At 43.2% G+C, this 22701-nt stretch overlaps 2 protein-coding genes across 8 annotated transcripts in view; both read right to left on the bottom strand.

Annotated features, from left to right (window-relative positions):
• Positions 1–5787, bottom strand: part of STX12 (syntaxin 12) — a 51284-nt gene extending 45497 nt beyond the window's left edge. For 2 of the 3 annotated variants that reach the window (XM_025393005.1, XM_025392997.1), the window contains exon 1: positions 5517–5787. In XM_025393005.1, coding sequence (XP_025248790.1) covers positions 5517–5634 — 118 coding nt within the window. In that variant the 5' untranslated portion in view covers positions 5635–5787. The remainder of the gene's footprint in view (positions 1–5516) is intronic. The other variant, XM_025393011.1, reaches the window with a different exon arrangement.
• A 10364-nt stretch (positions 5788–16151) lies between these two features.
• Positions 16152–22701, bottom strand: part of FAM76A (family with sequence similarity 76 member A) — a 38423-nt gene continuing 31873 nt past the window's right edge. For all 5 annotated transcript variants that reach the window (XM_025368918.1, XM_025368925.1, XM_025368933.1 and 2 more), the window contains 2 exons: positions 19637–19738; positions 16152–18777 (listed from right to left, as the gene is read on the bottom strand). In XM_025368918.1, the coding sequence (XP_025224703.1) occupies positions 18691–18777; positions 19637–19738 (189 nt within the window). In that variant the 3' untranslated portion in view covers positions 16152–18690. The remainder of the gene's footprint in view (positions 18778–19636; positions 19739–22701) is intronic.

Raw genomic sequence — 22701 nt, 5'->3', positions numbered from 1 at the left:
GTAGCTGGGACTACAGGCGCCCACCATCACGCCCGGCTAACCTTTTGATTTTTAGTAGAGGCGGGGTTTTGTCATGTTGGCCAGGCCGGTCTCGAATGCCTGACCTCAGGTGATCCGACTGCCTCGGCCTCCCAAAGTGCTGGGATTACAGGTGTGAGACACCGCGCCCGGCCAGAAATGCTGTTCTTCAATCCCTTCAGAGTTAACTTTGAGGTTAATAGGTTTTTAGCTATATCTGCCTCAGCAATACTCGCCCAGACACTTCGTTCCACAGTAAGTCAAGTATTTTTCCTCTGTACCCAACGCATACTGATAACCACCACTTGTACCAGGCAGCCACCCTTAGCTGTACCTGTAACAACCCACGCAGTGAGCTGCCTTATCTCAGGCTGGAGGTGCTCAGCAATTCCAACCCCACATCTGTGGCTCAACAGTTTAGAAAAAAGAATAACTGTTCTCTCAAACTTTTAATGGGTACAAGTCCTTGCAGGACTGTAAGGGGGTGTGGGTATATGTATGTCTGTGAGCTCACATTCTAAGGGTATATTTGGGTGTGCTGGTCCCTTGGCAAGGTTTGGGGATAGGTACTAGCTTGATAACTGAGTAGATGCAATGTCATCCCATCAATTTCGGACATCCCATTTCTCCCCAAACAATTCCAAGGGAAGAATTCATTTTTTTTTTTTTTTGAGACGGGAGTCTTGCTCTGTCATCCAGACCTGAGTGCAGTGGCACGATCTCGGCTCACTGCAACCTCCGCCTCCTGGCTTCAAGCAATTCTCCAGCTTCAGCCTCCCGAGTAGCTGGGATTACAGGCATGCATCACCATGCCTGGCTAATTTTTTTGTATTTTTAATAGAAACAGGGTTTCACAATGTTGGCCAGGCTGGCCTCAAACTCCTTGTGATCCGCCTGCCTCAGTCTCCCAAAGTGCTGGGATTACAGGCGTGAGCCACCATGCCTGGCCTGGAAGAATTTCAGCTCACACTGCCTAGGGTCACACGATATGGTATGTACCACACAGTACAAGGGGAAAGAGGCAGGAAGAGTTCCAAAATGGTAGAAATGCCTCATTCATTCAAATCAATTTGATACAATTTATTGTGCATCAAGATCCTATAAAATATGATCCCTGGTTACCTTTCTGGCCTCTTTCCCTATTCTGCCTCCTTTTTCTAACTGTGCTCCAGCCACACGAGCCTCCTTGCTCTTCTTTGAACACATCAAAGTCTTTGCTCTTGCCCTATACCTAGAACGCCTTTCCCAACTACTCACACAGCTCTCTCGCTCACTTCATTCACATGTCTACTCAGTCAAATGTTACCTCCTCAGAGAGGTCTTCCTTGATCAACTAAAATAGTGCACCCACCCTCCCTCTTCCCTGACTCTCTATCTACTTACCCTGCTTTTTCTTCATAGCATTTATTATTACTTGACATTATTTATATGTGTGTGTTCATATGTGTGTATACATACCCCTCCACACACAAATACACATACATATGCAATGAGGGAAGGGATTTTACCTCTTGTTCATTGCTTTACCCCAGCACATAGCAGGAGTTCCAGGAATATTTGTTGCATAGTGGATCAATGAATCTTTCATATGTTTGGGACTGAGATAAGTACTGGAAATATAAAGATGAATAAGTCATGCCCCTTGACTCAAAGGAGCTAACAAACTGATGGAGGAGATGAACACACCACAAGAAGAGAAAGTACCACGGCTTCAGGTATTTCCCCCACAGAGTGTCCTCTGGAGAGTGAAAAAACAAGTTATTTGCATACTTGTAAACCTGAAGTGTTAACTGCTATAGCACTGTTATTGATTTATTTATTTTTAATTTTATTTATTTATTTAGAGACAAAATATTACTCTGTCACCCAGGCTGGAGTACAGTGGCATAATCACAGCTCACTGCAGCCTCCAAATCCTGGGCTCAAGAGAGTCTCCAGCCTCAGCCTCCTAAGTAGCTAGGACTACAGGCACATGCTACCACATCTGGCTAATTAAAAAAATTTTTTTTTAGAGATGAGGTCTCGCTATATTGTCCAAGCTAATCTCAAACTCCTGGCCTCAAGTAATCCTCCCTCCTCGGCCTCCTAAAGTGCTGGGATTACAGGTGTGAGCCACTGAGCACAGCCCAGAACTGTAATATTAATAAAAAGTTATAAAAGACAAATTGCTGGTCATAAGAGACAGACCTAGTTTCAAATTCAGATATTGTCATTTGTTAGCAGGGCAATTACTTAACCTTTATAGTTTGTTTCCTAATACATAACATGGAAATGATCCTGGTGCTTCAGAGTTGTTATAAGATAATGCATATAAAGCACTTTTCATACTGCCTGGAACACAGTATGTACTCAAACGTTAGCTATTAATATTACTAACAGTTGACTTAAATGATCCCCTTGGGGCCAATGCCCAATCAATAGCTAAATCTTACCAATTCTATCACCAAGGAAACCTCTCCTATCGTTTCCTTTCTCTTCATGTTCACAGCCCTAACTGGTATCTCTGATTCCAGTCTCTCTCCCTTTGAATTCAACTCATACTTTCCTAAAGAATTAAATCCAAGCCCCTTAGCTTAGCATTTAACGTCCTTCATGTTTGGGCCCCAATTTACCTTTCAATCCTTTTTTTCCCACTACTTTCTGGAATCCACCACTCTAGCCAAATTAAACTACTCTTCTAGATATACCCTATGCTTCCCCACTATGATGCCTGTTCATTTTATTCCCTCCTGGAATGCTCTTCTCTTTACCTTCAAAGGTCCAAATCTTTCCATCCTCTTTCCAGACATAACTGAAATGCCATAATGCCTTCTCAATTAAAAACAATCTCTCTCTCCCCAGAATACCTTCATGTTATTTATATGTCTTTTATAGCACCAATCCCTTTTAACTTTATATTTTGTTTATGTACTCTGCAGGTTCTCTGTTGAAAGATCCATGCCAGTTCTTACACTTACTACATACTCAAATAAATGTATGTTGAAGGCTAGGCATTGGGGCTCATATGTGTAATCCTGGCCTATTGGGAGGCCAAGGTGGGTGGATCACTTGAGAACAGGAGTTCAGGACCAGCCTGGACAACATGGTGAAACTCCATCTCTACAAAAAATATAAAAATTAGCCAGGCATGGGCCAGGCGCAGTGGCTCATGCCTGTATTCCCAGCACTTTGGGAGGCCAAGGCAGGCGAATCACGAGGTCAGGAGATCGAGACCATCCTGGCTAATACGGTGAACCCTGTCTCCACTAAAAATACAAAAAATTAGCCGGGTGTGGTGGTGGGCGCCTGTAGTCCCAGCTACTCAGGAGGCTGAGGCAGGAGAATGGTGTGAATCCAGGAGGCGGGGCTTGCAGTGAGCGGAGATTGTGCCACTGCACTCCAGCCTGGGCGACACAGCAAGACTCCATTTCAAAAAAAAAAAAAAAATTAGCCGGGCATGGTGGTGCACACCTGTAGTCCCAGCTACTTGTAGGGCTGAGGCAGGAGGACTGCTTGAGCCAGGGAAGTTGAGGCTGCAGTGAGCTGAGATCATGCCACTGCACTCCAGCCTGGGTGATAGAGTGAGACCCTGTCTCAAAATAAAAATTTAAATGTAAATTTAAAAATGTATGTCGGATCTACCTTTGGGAGTATTCTGATTTTTTATATACATATATATATATCAGCATGTATATAATATTCATTCAACATGTATCCATCTATCCATCTTCATGTGTATATTATATATTAAATATATATGATATATATAATATTGAATACATGTTGAATGAATATTTTGCAAATAGATATTAAAATCAGATTTAGCTTCAACAAGAAAATTTCAGCCTTGAACTAGAATTTTCTGATCTAACCTGTATTACAGCTCCTTCACAAAAGGAAACTGGAACAAAAAGTACTACACTTTCTAACCAGTGGTCATATTATTTTTTTTTAGTTCTGGATTTTAAGAGGTCACATACCCTTCCTTTCACTTCCAGAGTCTCAATTGCTTTTGATCAGAAACTTCTCAAACTCTACAATATACATTTAGATTTAAAAGCAAAGTGAGCCTGGGCAACATAGTGAGACCCCATCCCTACAAAAAATTTAAAAATTAGCCTGGCATGGTAGATGCATCCTTGTAGTCCTCGCGACTCAGCAAGCTGATCAGGAATTCAAGGTTATAGTGAGCTAGGATCGCTCTACTTCACTCAGATCACTGCACTCTGCCTGGGTGACAGAGCTAGACTCTGTCTCTTAAAAACAAATTTAAAATATTTAATTTTTTAAAATTAAAAAAATTAGGCTGGGCACAGTGGCTCACGCCTGTAATCCCAGCACTTTGGGAGGCTGAGGTGGGAGAAGTGCTTGTGCCCAGGGGTTTGAGACCAGCCTGGCCAACACAGCAAGACTTCATCTCTACAAAAAAGAAAAATTTTTTAAAGTTTAAAAACTAAAGCAAAGTGATATTATTTAAAATACAGAATTGTAATTCAGGACTAACTAGTTCTACCTATTAACAGAGTACACCAAGCTCACAAAACACAATAGTAAACAATAAGGATGATGACCACTATTCTTTCCAAGTAAAGCTGTTGCTGATCTCCTGTTTATAAGGCTCCAAGATGATTTTCAAGCCCAAGAAACACCCTGTATTTGACTCATTCAGCTACAGTTTCACTCAGACCCTAATGGGGAGGAGGGAGTTTTAAGACAAGCAATACCATTCTGAATTCCACCAACAACCCTACCATGCATTACTTGCTCTGTGGTTGTGGCTAAGTCTCTTAGCTTCCCTGTGTACCAGATTTGTTCAAGAGCAGCTAAGTAGGGAAGGAAAACAAAAGCCTCATCTGCCTGAAATCCAAAAATACACCCCAATGCTTTGTTACAAAAGACAAAATAATGTAAGGTGAAATGTTGCTGGTGATCTTTATTAAAACAGAAGTCCTCCCACCTCTCAAATACCAGTCATTGTGTCTGATTTCCGAATTCATTACAGGAAGAACTGTGTATGAAGTCATCCAAACACATGCACTCTCCACTTCCCTTAATTGAAAGTTGCTGATTTCCGAGGAGCCAGGGGCTGAGCAGAATGTAAACCTAAAGCCTAAATCAGTAAACAACCCCATCCAAACTGGCCTAAGAGGAAAGCGAGGTGGGTGGGGAGGAAGGTGGATGACAGGAGAAACTCGGCTGACCACTGCGCCAAGTCAACGCACTCACAGCTCTCGAGATGACACACACTCCCCTTCCCACCCTCGGGCTGTTTTGGTCCCAGCACCGTGGGGGCAGAACTCCAGAGAAGCAGCTCAAGCTTCAGCTGGGGCCGGGGACCCTCGGGCAGCCCGGGCCTGACAGACTGGGGCAGGCAAGCCCACCGCCCCCAGGGTGGACAGCCCGAGACAGCCCCAGGTGTGGCCTCGGCCGTAGCCCCAGCCAGGCTCCGCGACCCGGCAGTCTCACCCAGGCCTGTCCCGGGGACAGCTCCCGCCCCCCAGCTCGGTACCCCGGCTCACTGGCTTGGCTGATCCGCTGGATGTTGCCGCTGCACGTCTGGATGATGCTGCTGAAGTCCCGGAGCTGGGGCCCCGAGGGCCCCGGGTTCCGGTACATATCTAAGGGACCGTATGACATGACGAGGAGCTGAGACCTGCTCGCCCTACACCACTCTCCCACCGGAAGCAGCCGCCAGCCGGGACCCGCAGGCTGACGGAGAAACTGGGAAGAGCAAGGGCGGGGAAGAAGCTAAGGCTGCGTGCGCACTAGTCCCGCCCCCACGCAGCGCGCACGCGTCCTCCCCGCCCCGGTTCAAAGTGCGCAGGCGCCGCTGGGACTGGGGCTGGGACTGTAGTTTAGAGACAGGACTGCCCCGGGCTTGGGGGTTGCGGGGCGGAGAGATGACGTCACCTAGTTGGGGCTGAGATTGGATGAGCTTGGGTGGAGGTGTTGTTTCTCGCCAGGGCACATTGACAAGAGGCAAGAATTTTCGATTTGCATAAAACTGTACCAGATGATCTCAGCCCTTACATCCTATTCTGTTTTGAGAATTCAGGCCCAAATATGGGAGTATTCAACGTTGAAACTCAGACCAGGAACCAAATCGTAACCCGAAATTCCTCTCTACTTCCATCCCCAGGGCTTTGGTAGTATTTGGGGTTTCCAAACCGCTTTCATTTCTCCCTCCACCCCTCTTCTAATCTAAACAATAAAATAATAATGTTTATTAAGCACATACTATGTGTGAATCCTCACCGCAATTCACTTGTTCATAAGATTTTTCACAGCAAGGGACGATGCTCTATCTACATTTTTATCATTAGAATAGATAACGGAGAGTCGGTTTTTTAAATATTGAAGTAAAGTAACTCATCAATGTTAGCATTATTATTTTCCCTATTACCGATGAGAAAATTAAGACCAGCGAGGTTACTTCGCCTTGCTGAAGTTTGACTGCAAAACCCAAACGCTAAGCTGACTCTCTCCTCACCTCGCTACTTCTCTAAAATTCATTCTCATCGAAATCTCTCCCAAATAGCTCGTTCATCTATATCCCAAACCGGGATTTCTTGGAGAACTAGATTCCTAAAATTTAAAAATCATACCCTTAAATACTTTGGAATGCATGACCTCAATTTTCCTACAGAAGACTGCATTTCTGTAAGCGTATGTTAAAAGGAAAGACATAGGGTTTTGGTTTGGGAGGAGATCAAGATGGTGAGAAGTGAAGGGGAACTGGCTGCGTTTCCTGTGTTCTACACCCCACCCCACCCCACCCCACCCCACCCCAGCCTGCTTTGCAGTCTTTGGAAAATGCAAAGACAGAAAGCTGCTTGCCTGGGTGAAAGGAGACCCCAAGTGAATGAGCCTGTATCTGGCCTTAGGGTTTTTTCTTTATTTTATTTTATTTTTTTTGAGACAGGGTTTCGCTCTGTCACACAGGTTGGAGTGCAGTGGCACGATCTCCGCTCACTGCAACCTCCTTCTCCTGGGCTCAAGAGATCCTCCCACCTCAGCCTCCGAGTAGTTGGGATTACAGGCGTGCGCCACCACGCCCAGCTAATTTTTATATTTTTTGTAGTGGTGGGGTTTGGCCATGTTGTTCAGGCTGGTCTCGAACTCCTGGGCTCAAGTGATCCACCCACCAGCCTTAGGATTTTTTAAGGGTGTCTATCTCTATTTTTCGTTGGAGAATTTGAGAGCATTTTTTTTCCCTCTCTCTAGAAAGAGATGGATGACATCTGGGGGCTCTTGTTTTGGTTATTTTATTTTATTTTTGAAATGGAGTCTTGCTGTGTTGCCCAGGCTGGAGTCGAATGGCGCAGTCTTGGCTCACTGCAATTTCTGCCTCCTGGGTTCAAGCAATTCTCCTGCCTCAGCCTCCCAAGTAGCTGGGATTACAGGCATGCACCACCACAGCCTGGCTAATTTTTGTATTTTCAGTAGAGATGGGGTTTCACCATGTTGGTCAGGCTGGTCTTGAATTCCTGACCTCAGGTGATCCACCCGCCTCGGCCTCCCAAAGTGTTGGGATTACAGGCGTGAGCCACCGCACCGGCCTGTTTTGGTTATTATTATACAACCTTACTGTTTCTTAGAATCTGTAGTTTTATGTCAAATCTTATAGCAAGTCATGTAAATTGCACTTTTTAACCTATATGATAGTCCTGATAATTTTTAAATTTACATTTCACACTATTTAAAGTGAAGTTCAGTAAAGGAATTATAGGAATTAAAAATATTGTTTTCTTTCTCCATGTACAATAAAAATCGTTTTAAGGCTGGGTGCGGTGGCTCACTACTGGAATCCCAGCACTTTGGGAGGCTGAGGCAGGCTGATTGTTGCTTGAGCTCGGGAGTTCGAGACCAGCCTAGGCAAAATGGCGAAAGCATGTCTCTACCAAAAATGCAAAAATTAGCTGGGCACAGTGGCCTGAGCCTATAGTCCCAGCTACTCCGGAGCCTGAGGCAGGAGTGTAGCTTAAGCCTGGGAGGCGGAGGTTGTAGCGATCATCTCTCATAGCAGTAAATCTGTGCCTTGCAAATACTGGATGTCAAACAAACATTTGTTGGATTAACACATGAATAATAAAAATAATAATTTTATCATTTCTTAAATGCTTCTTAGGTGCCAGGCAGTATGAACACATTTTGTGTACATTATCAGTAATCTCCAAGATAAAACCCATCTGATAAAGACCACCTGTAGTCAGAAAAAGTTAAGTTTATTAACTTGCTGCTGCAAGGGAAACTGCACGCCAAAGGAATCATGCAGCGTGTCACAAAACACAGGAAGACAGTGAGTTATTCCAGGATTTGGGGGAAAGAAATGTAGATAAATTTTTAAAGAAGCAGTGTTTTGATAGCCCCTAAACACACCAGGCTATGTGTAAAGGGATTATCATCAGGCCCTAGCTAACAAGATCCTGTTTCCTTGGAAACCATGATGCCAAGATAAATGTGGAATGTTGTGTCTGGAAACGCCTTATCTGAAGCTCTGCACCTGCGTTAGAAATTGAGGCTGCTCTTCTGCATCAAAGTAACTGATCCTCCAGGTAAGAGTGGTATATTCCATTCTTCTTGATAATTTGAGCAACAAATTTTCTAAAAATCTATGGCTTTAGAGAAAATGTCTCTTAGCACTACATACTTTTGTTAATTAACGAAGATAGTCTTCATGGGTTTGCACCCATCAAGGTGATATTAGCTCCTTGGTATAGATAAACTGGAGATTCTGGGTACTTGCCTAATGTCATACAGCTGTTAAGTGACAGAGCCAGGATTCCCATGCACCTTATGACCCAGCAATTCTACTCCTAACTATATACCCAACTATATGTGTTCCAAAAACCAGGTATAGTCCACAGGAGCATTTTTAGGGCCAAGCAGCATTTTTCTATACTTATTTACTTTTTTTGTTTGTTTGTTTGTTTTGAGACAGGCTGGAGTGCAGTGGCATGATCTCAACTCACTGCAGACTCAATCTCTCTAGTTCAAGCCATCTTCCTACCTCAGGCCTCCAAGTAGCTGGGACTACAGGCACGCACCACTACACTTGGCTAATTTTCGTTTTTTTTTTTTTTTTTTTGGTAGAGATGTGGTCTTGCCATGTTGCCCAGGCTAGTCTCAAACTCCTGGGCTCAAGCGATTCATCCACCTCGGCCTCCCAAAATGCTGGGATTACAGGAGTGAGCTATGACACCCAGCCCTTACATTTGATTGTTATTGAGTTATAATTGATATACAATCAAATGCACAGATATTAAGTGTTCAGCTCAATGGATTTTGACACACCCATGTTACTTCCACACCCAAACCAAGAGATAGAACATTTTCATCATCACCCCAGAAAGTTTCCTTGACTTATGCTCCTTTCTAATCCATTTCCCTCATCACTGGAAGTTACTTACTGATTTTTTTTTTTTTTTTTTTTTTTGAGATGGAGTCTCACTTTGTCACCCAGGCTGGAGTGCAGTGGCACGATCTCGGCTCACTGCAACCTCCACCTTCTGGGTTCAAGCGATTCTCCTGCCTCAGCCTCCCGAGTAGCTAAGGAATACAAGCATGCGCCACCATGTTTTTTGTAAAAATACAAAATTTTTTTGTATTTTTAGTAGAGACAGGGTTTCACCGTGGTCAGGCTGGTCTCGAATGATCCGCCTGCCTCAGCCTCTCAGTGCTGGGATTACAGGCGTGAGCCACTGCACCCGGCCTTTACTTCCTGATTTTTGTCACTACAGATTAGCTTTGTCTGCTCTTGGACTTCATATTTTTTATATTCTTTAGTTTTGGCTTTTTTCAATTAAGATAATGTTTTTGAGATTTATCCATGATGTTGCATATATCAGTAGTTTGGTCTTTTTTTATTACTGATTAGTATTTCCTCATATGAATATACTTACAGTTTACTTATCCATTCTCTTATTGATGGATGTTTGCATTGTCTCCAATTTGGTGTTATTATGAAGTTCATAGCAGTATTTATTTTTACTAGTTCCAAACTGGAAACAACTTGAATATCCATCAACAGAGGTTTGTATAAACAGATATTATAGAGCACAAAAATAAATGGCCTACTGCTGTGTGAACAACATAGGTGACCTCTTCCCAACAATGCATAGCTAAAGGAGCCAGATGCAAATTAGCCAGGCATGGTGGTGCACACCTGTAGTCCTAGCTACCTGAGAGATCAAGGTGGGAGGATCCTTGAGGCCAGGAAGTCAAGGCTGCAGTGAGCTATGATCGCACCACTGCACTCCAGCCTGGGCAACAGAGCGAGACCCTGTCTCTTAAAAAAAAAAAAAAAAAAAAAAAAAAGGAGAAGAAGCAGCCAGACATAAAATGAGTACAATCTGTATCATTTCATCTTTATTAAGTTCAAAACTGGCCAAATTAAATCTGTGTTATTAAAAGTCAGAATAGGACTAGGTGCAGTGGCTCATGTCTGTAATCCCAGCACTTTGGGAGGCCAAAAGGATGGATCACTTGAGCTCAGGAGATTGAGACTATCCCGGACAATATGGTGAAACCCTGTCTCTACAAAAAATACAAAAATTAGCTGGGCATGGTGGCACATGCCTGTAGTCCCAGCTACTCGGGAGGCTGAGGTGGGAGGATGGCTTGCACCTGGGAGGTAGAGGTGGCAGTAATCCAAGATCATAAAATATCACTATCACTATCAGTATGGTGAGCTTCCTGGGGACTGTTAGGGAGGAGTTAATGGGGAAATTCACTTAGATTGCAAATAATACTGTATTAAACTTAGTGCTCATATATTGCTGGTGGGGATGCAAAATGGTACGGTCACTTTGGAAAATAGTTTTACAGTCTCTTATACAGTTAAGAATAAATTTACCTTACAGCCCAGCAATTCAGCAGCTCCACTGCTATATATTTACCCAAGAATAATAAAAACACATTTCTATTAAAAGACCTGTATGCAAATGTTCAAGGCAGCTTTATTCATAATAACCAAAAACTGGAAGCAGCTCAAGGGTCCATCAACTGCTGAAGAGATAAACTGTGGTACATCCATACAGTGGAAAACTATTCAGCTATAAAAAGAAACTACTGAGACTTGGAATAAATTACTGAGACATGCAAAAACACGGATGAATCTCGAACACATATGCTAAGTGAAAAAAATCAGACACAAAAGGCCATATCCTATGTGATTCCATTTATATGACATTCTCTTTTTTTTTTTTTTTTTGAGATGGAGTTTCACTCTTGTCACCCAGGCTGGAGTGCAATGGCACGATCTCGGCTCACTGCAACCTCTGCCACCCAGGCTCAAGCGATTCTCCTGCCTCAGCCTCCCGAGTAGCTGAGATTACAGGCATGTGCCACCATGCCTAGCTCATTTTGTATTTTTGGTAGAGATGGGGTTTCACCATGTTGGCCAGGCTGGTCTTGAACTCCTGGCCTCAGGTGATCTGCCCACCTTGGCCTCCCAAAGTGCTGGGATTACAGGCGTGAACCACCACACCTGGCTATATGACATTCTCTAAAAGGCAAAGGTATAGGAATATAAATCAGATTAGTGGTTGCATAAAGGCTGGTGTGGAGGGAAGGGCACCAAAGGACACAAGGGAACTTTTGGGGTTGATGAATATGTTCCATATCTTGATTATGGTGGTGATTACACAACTTCATACACTTGTCAAAACTCATTGTGCACTAAGGAGGGTTATTTTAGTGTATGCCAATTTTATACACACACACACAGACACACACATACTTAAATGGCACTCTAGAAATCAATGCAATAAAATGGCATATATGAGGTAGGTAATGTGGAGTTGAAAAAGAGGTTATAAAAGTTGTGGGTTGCAATAATGGTCTGATGGCCTAGAGGTGACCTAGGAATAAAGTGACTTTGGAAGCAAAAAAACAAGTAAACATACATGTTCATTCTAATTTATCCCTCTATCACCTTCCTTCTTAGAAAACATAAAATGTTGATTCTGTAGAAGTCATAGGTGACAATAGCTTACAAAATTGAGTGCATACTACGTGCCAAGCACTGTTCGCCCAGGCTGGTGTGCCTGGCAGCTACATGACTTTTACATGTAGCTGGGCATAGTGGCTTGTGCCTGTAGTCCCAGCTTCTCGAGAGGCTGAGGTAGGAAGATTGCTTGAGTCTAAGAGTTCGAGGCTGCAGTAAACTATGATCATGCCACTGCACTCTAGCTTGAGCAACAGAGCGAGATCTGACTCTTTTTTTTTTTTTTTTTTTTTAGACTGAGTCTCCCTCTGTCACCAGGCTGGAGTGCAGTGGCGCAATCTGGGCTCACTGCAACTTCTGACTCTCTGGTTCAAGTGATTCTCCTGCCTCAGGTTCCTGAGTAGCTGGGATCACAGGAACGTGCCACCACGCCCAGTTAATTTTTTTTTTTTTTTTTTTTTTTTGAGATGGAGTCTCGCTCTGCCGCCCAGGCTGGAGGTGCAGTGGCTCGATCTCAGCTCACCGCAAGCTCCGCCTCCTGGGTTCATGCCATTCTCCTGCCTCAGCCTCCTGAGTAGCTGGGACTACAGGTGCCCGCCACCACACTCAGCTAATTTTTTGTATTTTTTTAAATAGAGACGGGGTTTCACTGTATTAGCCAGGATGGTCTCCATCTCCTGACCTTGTGATCTGCCCGCCTCGACCTCCAAAAGTGCTGGGATTACAGGCGTGAGCCACCGCGCCCAGCCGACGCCCAGCTAATTTTTGTATATTTAGTAGAGAGGGAGTTTCACCACGTTGACCAGAATGGTCTCAATCTCCTGACCTCATGATCCACCTGCCTCAGCCTCCTGAAGTGCTGGGATTTCGGGTGTGAAACGCCGCGCCTAGCTGAGATCTGACTCTGAAAACAAACAAACGAACAACAACAAAAAAAAAAAACAAAAAAACACTTCTATATGTATTATTTAATCCTCACAGCAACTCTAAGGTAAGTAGAGACAGGAAGTTTCCACTTCAGGCAGCCTGACATCATAGCACTACATGGTCTCACTTTTCAAATAGGGTTGATAATTTGCTGGAGGGACAGCCTGGCAAGCCCTGGTAGTTGGAGAAGTCATGGATTCCAGTAATAGCTAAGAAGTATGAACTACTTTCCCCCAAAAGGTAATTTTTATTGCTATCTTCAAAATCCAGAGGTTCACACAATCGTTACTCAATCCTGCTGGCCAAAAGTCAATGTGGTAGCTAGCCTCCAAGGTGGACCCTTGATATCATCTTCTGGTATTAATGCACCTGGACAGTCTCTTCCCACATCAAAGTGTCAGTAACTTGACCACTGTAACCAATAGGCTATTGCAGAAATTATGGAGTGTGATGTCTGAAGGTAGGACATGAAGGACATTATAGCTTGCTCTCTCTGATCTGGCTTAGTTCCAAAACCCATTCCCTGAGTGGCAGATTGTATTTTATAAGATGGTCAGTACAATAGCCTCCACCTCACATGCTCTTCTACTTTGTTGTCCTCTGTCCTGTGAAACGGCCGTATATGCAAAGTGACCTCCAAATGCCAAGAAGCCAAGAAGCCAAAGGAGGAGGCAGACAAATCCAATTTGTCAGTATTGGTTGATTTACTGAGGGAACTTACAGACAAACACATAGTCTTGGGCAGCCACAAGACAGGTAGATTTCTGTGCTGTTACTCCCCAGACCCAAAGCTTATATGCCATAGTGAATAGGTATACATGTTCTAGGAAGCCAGTTAATTAAAGGCAATCCTCCAGGACAGGCAGAAGTGCCATATGCATCATAATTTGTGCAATTAACATCAAGGCTGACATGTTCTTACACCAGGGACAGTAAATAAAGTAGAAACCAGCTAATTTTTGTATTTTTAGTAGAGATGGGGTTTCGCCACGTTGGCCAGGCTGGTCTACGAACACTTGACCTCGTGATCTGCCCACGTCGGCCTCCCAAAGTGCTGGGATTACAGGCGCGAACCACTACTCCTGGCCTGTTTATACTATTTTCTTACCCTAAGTGGTTTTAAAGGCTGAGTAAATGAGTCAATTAAGATAATTCACACAATAAAGGTAGTCATAAAAATAGCCTACAAAATAGGCGGGGTGTGGTGGCTCACACCTGTAATCCCAGCACTTTGGGAGGCCAAGGTAGGCAGATCACTTGAGGTCAGGAGTTCGAGACCAGCCTGGCCAACATGATAAACCCTGTTTCTACTAAAAATACAAAAATTAGCCAGGCTTGGTGGCGGTCACCTGTAATCCCAGCTACTTGAGAGGCTGAGGCTAGAGAATTGCTTGAACCAGGGAGGCGGAGGTTGCAGTGAGTCGAGATTGCACCACTGCACTCCAGCCTGGGTGACAGAGTGAGACTCCATCTCAGAAAAACCAAAAAACAAAAAACAAAAACAGGCCAGGCACAGTGGCTCATGCCTGAAATCCTAGCACTTTGGGAGGCCAAGGTAGGTGGATCACCTGAGGTTAGGAGTTCAAGACCAGCCTGGCCAACATGGCATAACCCTGTCTCCACTAAAAATACAAAAATTAGCTGGGCATGGTGGCACATGCCTATAATCCCAGCTACTTGGGAGGGTGAGGCACAATAATCACTTGAACCCAGGAGGCAGAGGTTGCAGTGAGCCGAGATCACACCACTGCACTCCAGCCTGGGTGACAGAGCAAGAGTCTGTCTCAAACTAAAATAAAAACAAAAACAAAAACATAACCTACAAAATAAAACTATCTTCAACTTATTCTGAGAAAATTAGCTTTGAGTTTATAGAATGACCAGGATGTAACAGTGACAGTGTCTGAAAGGCACTTCTCATTTTAAAACCTACTGGCTCTAGGGTTTCAAAGGGATGCATTCCTCTCCTTGTGAGATGACATTTCAAAAAGCTTTCACTCATATTTTATGAAGATTCATTCTGTATTATGTTTTGAATAATAAGAATAAAAATTAAGGAACATGGCTGGGCATGGTGGCTCATACCCGGGTAATCCCAGCTCTTTGGGAGGCCAAGGTGGGAGGATCACCTGAGTCCAGGAGTTCAAGACCAGTCTGGGCAACATACTGAGACCTCATCTCTACAAAAAATAAACAAAATTAGCTAGGAATGGTGGTACACACCTGTAGTCCAAGCTACTTGGGAGGCTGAGGTGGAAGGATCAATTGAGCCTGGGAGGTCAAAGCGGCAGTGAGCCGAGATCACATCACTGAACTCTGGCATAAGTGAGAGAGAAAGGCTGTCTCAAAAAAAATTTTTTTGGCCAGGTGCAGTGGCTCACACCTGTAATCCCAGCACTTTGGGAGGCCAAGGGCAGGTGGATTACCTGAGGTCAGGAGTTCGACACCAGTCTGGCCAACATGGTGAAATCCTGTCTCAACTAAAAATACAAAAAAATTAGCCAAATGTGGTGGTGCACACCTGTAATCCCAGCTACTTGGGAGGTTGAGGCTGGAGAATCGCTTGATCCCGGGAGGTGGAGGTTGCAGTGAGCCAAGATCATGCCACTGCACTCCAGCCTGGGCAACAGAGCATGACTCCGTCTCAAAAAAAAATTTTTTTTTCTTTTTAAATCAAGGAACAATGGTGGTGTGGTGGTGTCCAATATTCCACTAAATGGAAGCCCCATAAAGACAGTAACTTGTTTTTGTCACTGCTGTAACTGCACTGCCTAGCACAGTGCCTATCACATAAGCACTTAAACTGGGTAAATAGAATCACCAAGAGGCTCAGTGTGGTAGCTCATGCCTGTAATCCCAGCACTTTGGGAGGCTGAGGTGGGCGGATGGCTTGAGCCCAGGAGTTGGAGACCAGCCTGGATGGCAAAACCCTATCTTTACAAAAAATACAAAAATTAGCTGGGTATGGTGGTGTGCATCTGTAGTCCCAGCTACTTGTGAGGCTGAGGTGGGAGAATTCCCAGGAAGTCAGGGCTCAGTGATCCACTTGCCACTGCACTCGAGCCTGGATGACTGAGGGAGACTCTTGTCTCAAAACAAAGTCATAGAAGAGAGAAAGAGAATGAGTTTATTCTCTAATGGACAGGAAATTCCCAATTAGCAGTTAGGCTTTTAATTTTTTAAGTCTACAAGCAAGACAAACTTTTCTAGGCTGAAGGGGATAATGGGGTATGTCTATTGGTAAATCAGCAAGAAATAAAAACAAAACCCAACAATTACACTTGAGTCAATATGAATTTTTATTAACACACATTTGTCAAAGTCTGTACAAACCAAAACATTCCTGTTTTAAAATGTCCATTATTACAAACATACAAAGAAACAAAAGGTGTTACCAAAAGTTAGCTACTCAATTTCATGGTAAAACAGTGTCATGATCTTTAAAAAGCAAAATTTCAAGACTGAGGTTTCTTCTTTCCCTTTTTGGAACTTATGGAAAGTTAGAAAATGTGTGAATTTACTTTATATTAAATGCCAAGACCTTAAAAAAAGATTTAGTATAAAACTAAATATGTTTTTATATTGTCATACATCATGTAACAGAATTTCAGTCCTCAAAATAAAATTAAAAAAAAAACACCATGACTGTCATTTCCCCAATTTTTCTCCCATAGTCAGTGCAAATGCATCTGAAAAATATTATGACAGTTTATCTTTACCTAAAAGTTTCTCATTCAAAAACTTTACAAAACTATTTAGCACTGCCATTTCCCTTGCTTAGAAGGGAAAATTATATCCCCTAGTAGGGTGATATATAAGCGACATGGTCCACTGTATCCCTTATCAGAAGGAAACTACCATTTCCACATCTCTGTCCAATTATGTGTAGGACTCCATTTATGAGAATGCTATCACAAATTATAGAGCATCTGCTTCCAGGAAACGCCTAGAAGTTAAATTTAGTGCTACAATTTTTTGGTAGACTGAGGTACAAATGTTATCTGCCCTTATTATTATTTCTAACTTTAGTACCCCCTGCATAAATGATTCTAGGATAGTTGGTTTTGTTGTTTCATGGCACACATGACACACCCTAATTCCTTTCACAAACATCACAAAGAGGACCTGAGAGTATGCCTAGAAATGTAAATCTATCCCCTTTCCTGGAAAAGTAAATCCATGTGCCTACAGGGTTCAGAAGGGAAGACAGGCAGGGCACATATAACTCTGGTTGAGGCAAAGTGCTTCTGAGAAGCACCTGTTTTCAATACATATCCATGAAAAGCAGGGAGTGTATGGGCTCGGGTGGGTGAGGAGTGGGGAGAAGGTACAGTGATACCACTTTTCCCAATCAGACTCAGAGTCCTTACTAGAGCAGCTCATGCTGACCCCCAAAGTTCTCTGTAGTTCAAATAATATTCCTTTTTTTTTTTTTTTGAGACAGAGTCTCACTCCATTGCCCAGGCTGCAGTGCAGTGTTGCGATTTCAGCTCATTGCAACCTCCACCTCCTGGGTTCGAGCAATTCTTCTGCCTCAGTCTCCTGGGCAGCTGGGATTACAGGTGCGCACCACCAGTCCCGGCTAATTTTTGTATTTTTTTTTTAGTAGAGATGGAGTTTCACCATGTTGGCCAGGATGGTTTCAAACTCCTAACCTCAAATGATCCACCCGCCTCGGCCTCCCAAATTGCTGGGATCACAGGCATGAGCCACTGCGCCTGGCCATATTATTCCATTTTTAATCTGTTCATGTAAAAAAAAAAGTTCTCTGACAGCAGCCCAGTATGACAACTGATATAAGCAAATAAAGGATTTTATTTTTTAAAGAAGTGGCAGTGTTCAAATTTAAAATCAATCACATAAAACAATCAGGAAAAGGGTGGGGAGAGAAGTGTCCAGTACAACCTGGACAACCTTGCTTTCTGCCCTTACTTAAAAAGACAGACGGTTCAAATCTTTGCTACCTCCCTTAAGTATCTCCATAAATGCTCTTCCAAGAAATCCTCCAAAAGGCACTTAGCTCCATACTTATGCATTGAATTGTTTCACCTTAGCAATGTTTTTAAGACTCCAAGGTAACAAAAAAGAAAAGATCTGATTATTTTACTAAAAGCTAGTGAATAGGACTGTTTTTTTTCAAGAGGCATCACTTTTACAAGAACTAGCTAGGCTACCATTATTCCTTTATCAAGAAGAAGTTTCTTTTTTAAAAAATAAATAAAACTCTGGCTATACATAGTACAAAGTTCATACATAATACATCTGGAAAAAAACCCAAGAGTATACCCTGAAGCAAAAGGTTTATTGGAGAGAGAAAGCCTCTTCCATTATACCAAGTCTGAAGGTGGCAGTTTTCAAAGTTCAGAGGGTGGCAGTGATATATAATTAATGCCAAACAGTTTGCTCATGGGTATGGCAGGATGCAATGATGGACCAAAAAAAAAACAAAAAAAACAAAAAACCATTCTGCACATTATACTGAGCAGTGACCACCACAAAAAAAAAAAATAATAAAATAATAAAAAAAAAATAAAAAAAAAATAGAACCAAAATAGAGAGAGAAGAGGAAGAAGAAAAAGAAAAGTCCTAATAGTGAGAGAAACAGAGTGAGCTTGAAATCCCAAACACTCAAGCATGCAGTCTAACACAGCACAAACCAGGTGTTTCCATTCAGCCCACTGTAATCGCACAAAGAAGGATAACTGTAATAAAATAGAGATTTCTTAAGAAAGCTTGCAATTCCCACAGAACAGCCAGGTCTCCAACCCTAACCCTGGACAACTCCATTTGCTGTTGCTATGGAGCCTCCTTGAGGTGTGTCATGGAGAGGTTATAGCTCCTGACTTCTCTGACTTCTTGCTCTTGGACAAGGCAGCTGCCTGCTTCAGGAGCTCTCGGTTTTTGGCCTAAAGAAAAAAAAAATCAGTGTAAGAAGGATGTTTTAAACAGGATATAATGTTTTTTCATGCAGAATAAGTGCACATGCTAAGGCAGACGATGTGGAGGGTCAGAAAGAGACAAACAATTCTAGAGGTGGAAAACAACAGGAAGTTCTAGGGCTTGACACTTGGTTCAGGAAAAAAAAGTATTTGCCAGAGGTTAATCAGTGTACCTCAATCTCTTGGGACCCACTGTTACAAAGGGATGCTTTATGCAATACAAACTGTGGAGTGACTTCATGAGCTGGATAAACAGAATCTATAATTCAGACATCTGGAATCACATCTGGTTTATTCAAAAATCAAAGAACACACTTAATATTTCTACTGTTTTTGAGGGGGAAAAGATCAGAACACATCCAAGAGTGAAACAATACAAAGTATCTACAGGCTGGGCGTGGTGGCTCACGCCTGTAATCCTAGCACTTTGTGAGGTTGAGGTGGGAGGATCGCTTGAAGCCAGGAGTTCAAGACTAGCTGAGGCAATACAGCGAGAGCCCATCTCTGCAAAAAAATTTAAAAATAAATTAGTGGGATAGGGTGGTATATGGCTGTGGTCTTCGCTACTTGGAAGGCTGAGGTGGGAGGATCACCAGAGCCTGGGAGGCTGAGGCTGCAGTGAGCCATGATCGTGCCACTGCTCTCCAGCCTGGGTGACAGAGAGAGAACCTGTCTCAAAAAAAAAAAAAAAAAATCTAAAAAGGGGATTAACATGATTTGTCAATACTTTGAGAAAAAAATAAATCTATGAGATGATCACTTAAAATAGAATCAGCTAGGTATACCAGGTAGGTACACAATTTTAGCATGTAAAATAAGCAGTCACCTGCAATTGTTCTGTGACTTCTTTGTGGGTTTTCTCCATCTGGTTCATTTTGGCTCTCATCTGCGATTCCTGGTACTGAAAATCAGCCTTCAACTCTGTAATCTGAGGGAAACAAGGCAGAGTAACCAGAATAAATTTCTGTGCAATAAAAAAAATTTGCTTTCAGAGAGCTAAATGGTCACCCAAATTAATGAAACCCAGGGCTCTCCTGCAGATCCATATCTAAATCAAAGCCAGGGAGTTCCACACTCTCTTTTCTCCTAAAGCTTTCCTAAAAATTACACAAAGTCCTGAACTAACATTTCTGAATATCTGAGAATAATAGCTGCTACCAATTACTGAACTTTTACTATGTTGTAGAAAAACTGATTACTTCAGCAGATCTTTATGATAACATTGTGAGGGTAGTAGTCCCATTTTATAGAGGAGAAAACTGATCTTTAGAAAGAGTTAAGTAATGTGGCCAAGATCATATACAGAGTTAGCAAGGGGCAGAGCTAGATTTCAAATCCCAGACCCTCTTCTGAATAGTTGACTACTATTCAAGGAAATTCTAAATCAGAGAGGTGATGTGTGAGCTGAGCTTTGAGATGTAGTAACAATAGGCACATAAGGTGAGCAGGAGGGCATCTAAACAGAGAACAGTATAGGCACAGACAGATAAATGTGAGATAACAGAGATTATCTGGATGGCTGATGAGGTTGGAGAGATGGGCAGGTATTATGCTAAAGAGCCCGTATTCCAAGCTGAGGAGTGTGACCTTGATCCTGAAAGCTTTAGGAAACAATCTATTTGTTTTTGCTCCTTTAAAAACCCTAACTCTGGGCCAGACACGGTGGCTCATGCCTGTAATCCCAGCACTTTGAAAGGCCAAAAGGGTGGAACACTTAAGCTCAGGAGTTTGAGACCAACATGGACAACATGGTGAAATGCCATGTCTACAAAAAAAAAAAAAAAAAAGACAAAAATTAAAATAGCTGGGCGTGGTGCTGTGCGCCTGCAGTCCCAGCTACTTAGAGGACTGAGGTGGGAGGATCACTTGAGCCAGGGAAGTTGAGTTTACAGTGAGCTGAGATTGCACCACTGCCCAACAGCCTGGGCAACAGAGCAAGCCCCTGTCTCAAAAAAATAAAAATAATAAATAAAAACTCTATCTCTGCAAAGCAGTAGAAACAAGTGTTCATCTTGTCCCTGTTTTACCGAAATCCTTTTACGTGCCATTCTGATCTAGTCCATAGAGAGAATATACTTGGGCCATTTTCACTTGACAGTCATGTAGTTATGTGAAAGAACACAGATCTCTTCCCATGAATTTCCACCTTCCTAGCAGGAGAAAGCATAGCACAGTAGAAAGAACAGTAGAGTCAGAAAGATTTCCAGTCTCTTGTTCCGCCATTTACTAGCTGTATGGTTTGGACATATTAACCTCTTTGGGTCTGTTTCCTCATCTGTGAAATGAGGTAGAAATTACATGAATGCAAGAAAGGAATTTACATCAATGTCTTAGCTATTCAGAATGAATCACAGCATTCTGAACTTGGCACAAGACAACATAAAGAGCCAGGGGAGGGAATTAGAAACCCCTAAAAAGAAAAATACTGGCGGCATTCTTCATCTATGAAATGATTATAACAATTCCTACCTCAAAGACTTTTTTTTTTTTTTTTTGAGACGGAGTCTTGCTGTGTCGCCCAGGCTAGAGTGCAGTGGCACGATCTTGGTTCACTGCAAGCTCCACCTCCCGGGTTCACGCCATTCTCCTGCCTCAGCCTCCTGAGTAGCTGGGACTACAGGCGCCTGCCACCACTCCCGGCTAATTTTTTGTATTTTTAGTAGAGATGGGGTTTCACCATGTTAGCCAGGATGGTCTCGATCTCCTGACCTCATGATCCACCCACCTCGGCCTCCCAAAGTTCTAGGATTACAGGCATGAGCAACCAAGCCCAGCCTCAAAGGCTTATTATAAGAATAAACAGGCCGGGTGTGGTAGCTCATGCCTGTAATCCCAGCACTTTGGGAGGCCGAGGCGGGCGGGTCACTTGAGGTCAGGAGTTCAAGACCAGCCTGGCCAACATGGTGAGACCCCCATCTCTATGAAAAATACAAAGATTAGCTGGCCATGGTGCCACGTGCCTGTAATCCAAGCCACTCAGGAGGCTGAGGCAGGAGAATCACTTGAACCCAGGGAGGTAGAGGTTGCAGTGAGCAGAGATTGCGCCACTGCACTCCAGCTTGGGTGACAGAGAGAGACCCTGTCTCAAACAAAAACAAAAACAAAAACCAGCCGGGCATGGTGGCGGGCGCCTGTAGTCCCAGCTACTCAGGAGGCTGAGGAATGAGAATTGCTTAAACCCAGGAGTCAGAGGTTGCAGTGAGCTGAGATCGCACCACTGCACTCCAGCCTGGGTTACAGAGCAAGACTCTGTCTTTAAAGAAAAAAAAAAAAAGGAATAAATGAGTTAATACATATAAAGCACTTAAAACAGAGTCAGGCATGAAGTTACATCCAATAAAAGTTAGCTATTATTATTATAATATTAAGGCAAAATGAGATATTATTTTTTGTTTGTTTTTGGAGACAGGGTCTGGCTCTGTCACCCACAGGCTGGAGTGCAGTGGTATGATCACGGCTCACCACAGCCTTGACCTCCCGGGCTGAGGTGATCCTCCCACCTTAACCTCCCAAGTAGCTGGGACCATAGGTGCACACCATCAAGCCCTGCTAATTTTTGTATTTTTTTGCAAAGATGAGGTTTCACCAATGGCCCAGGCTGGTCTTGAATTCCTGGGCTCAAGCAATCTGCCTGCCTTAGCTTCCCGAAGTGTTGGGATTACAGGTGTGAGCCACTGCACCCAGCCTAAAAATGAGATACTATTTAGAAAACCTGAAAACAAGATAAGAGACATGAATCAGGCCGGGCGCGGTGGCTCAAGCCTGTAATCCCAGCACTTTGGGAGGCCGAGGCGGGTGGATCACAAGGTCAGGAGATCGAGACTATCCTGGCTAACATGGTGAAACCCCGTCTCTACTAAAAATACAAAAAAAAAAAAAACTAGCCGGGCG

Source organism: Theropithecus gelada, chromosome 1 (genome assembly GCF_003255815.1).
Source record: "Theropithecus gelada isolate Dixy chromosome 1, Tgel_1.0, whole genome shotgun sequence".
Lineage (NCBI taxonomy): Eukaryota > Metazoa > Chordata > Mammalia > Primates > Cercopithecidae > Theropithecus > Theropithecus gelada.
Note: the sequence above shows the minus strand (reverse complement) of the source record. Positions and strands in the feature narration are given on the sequence as shown.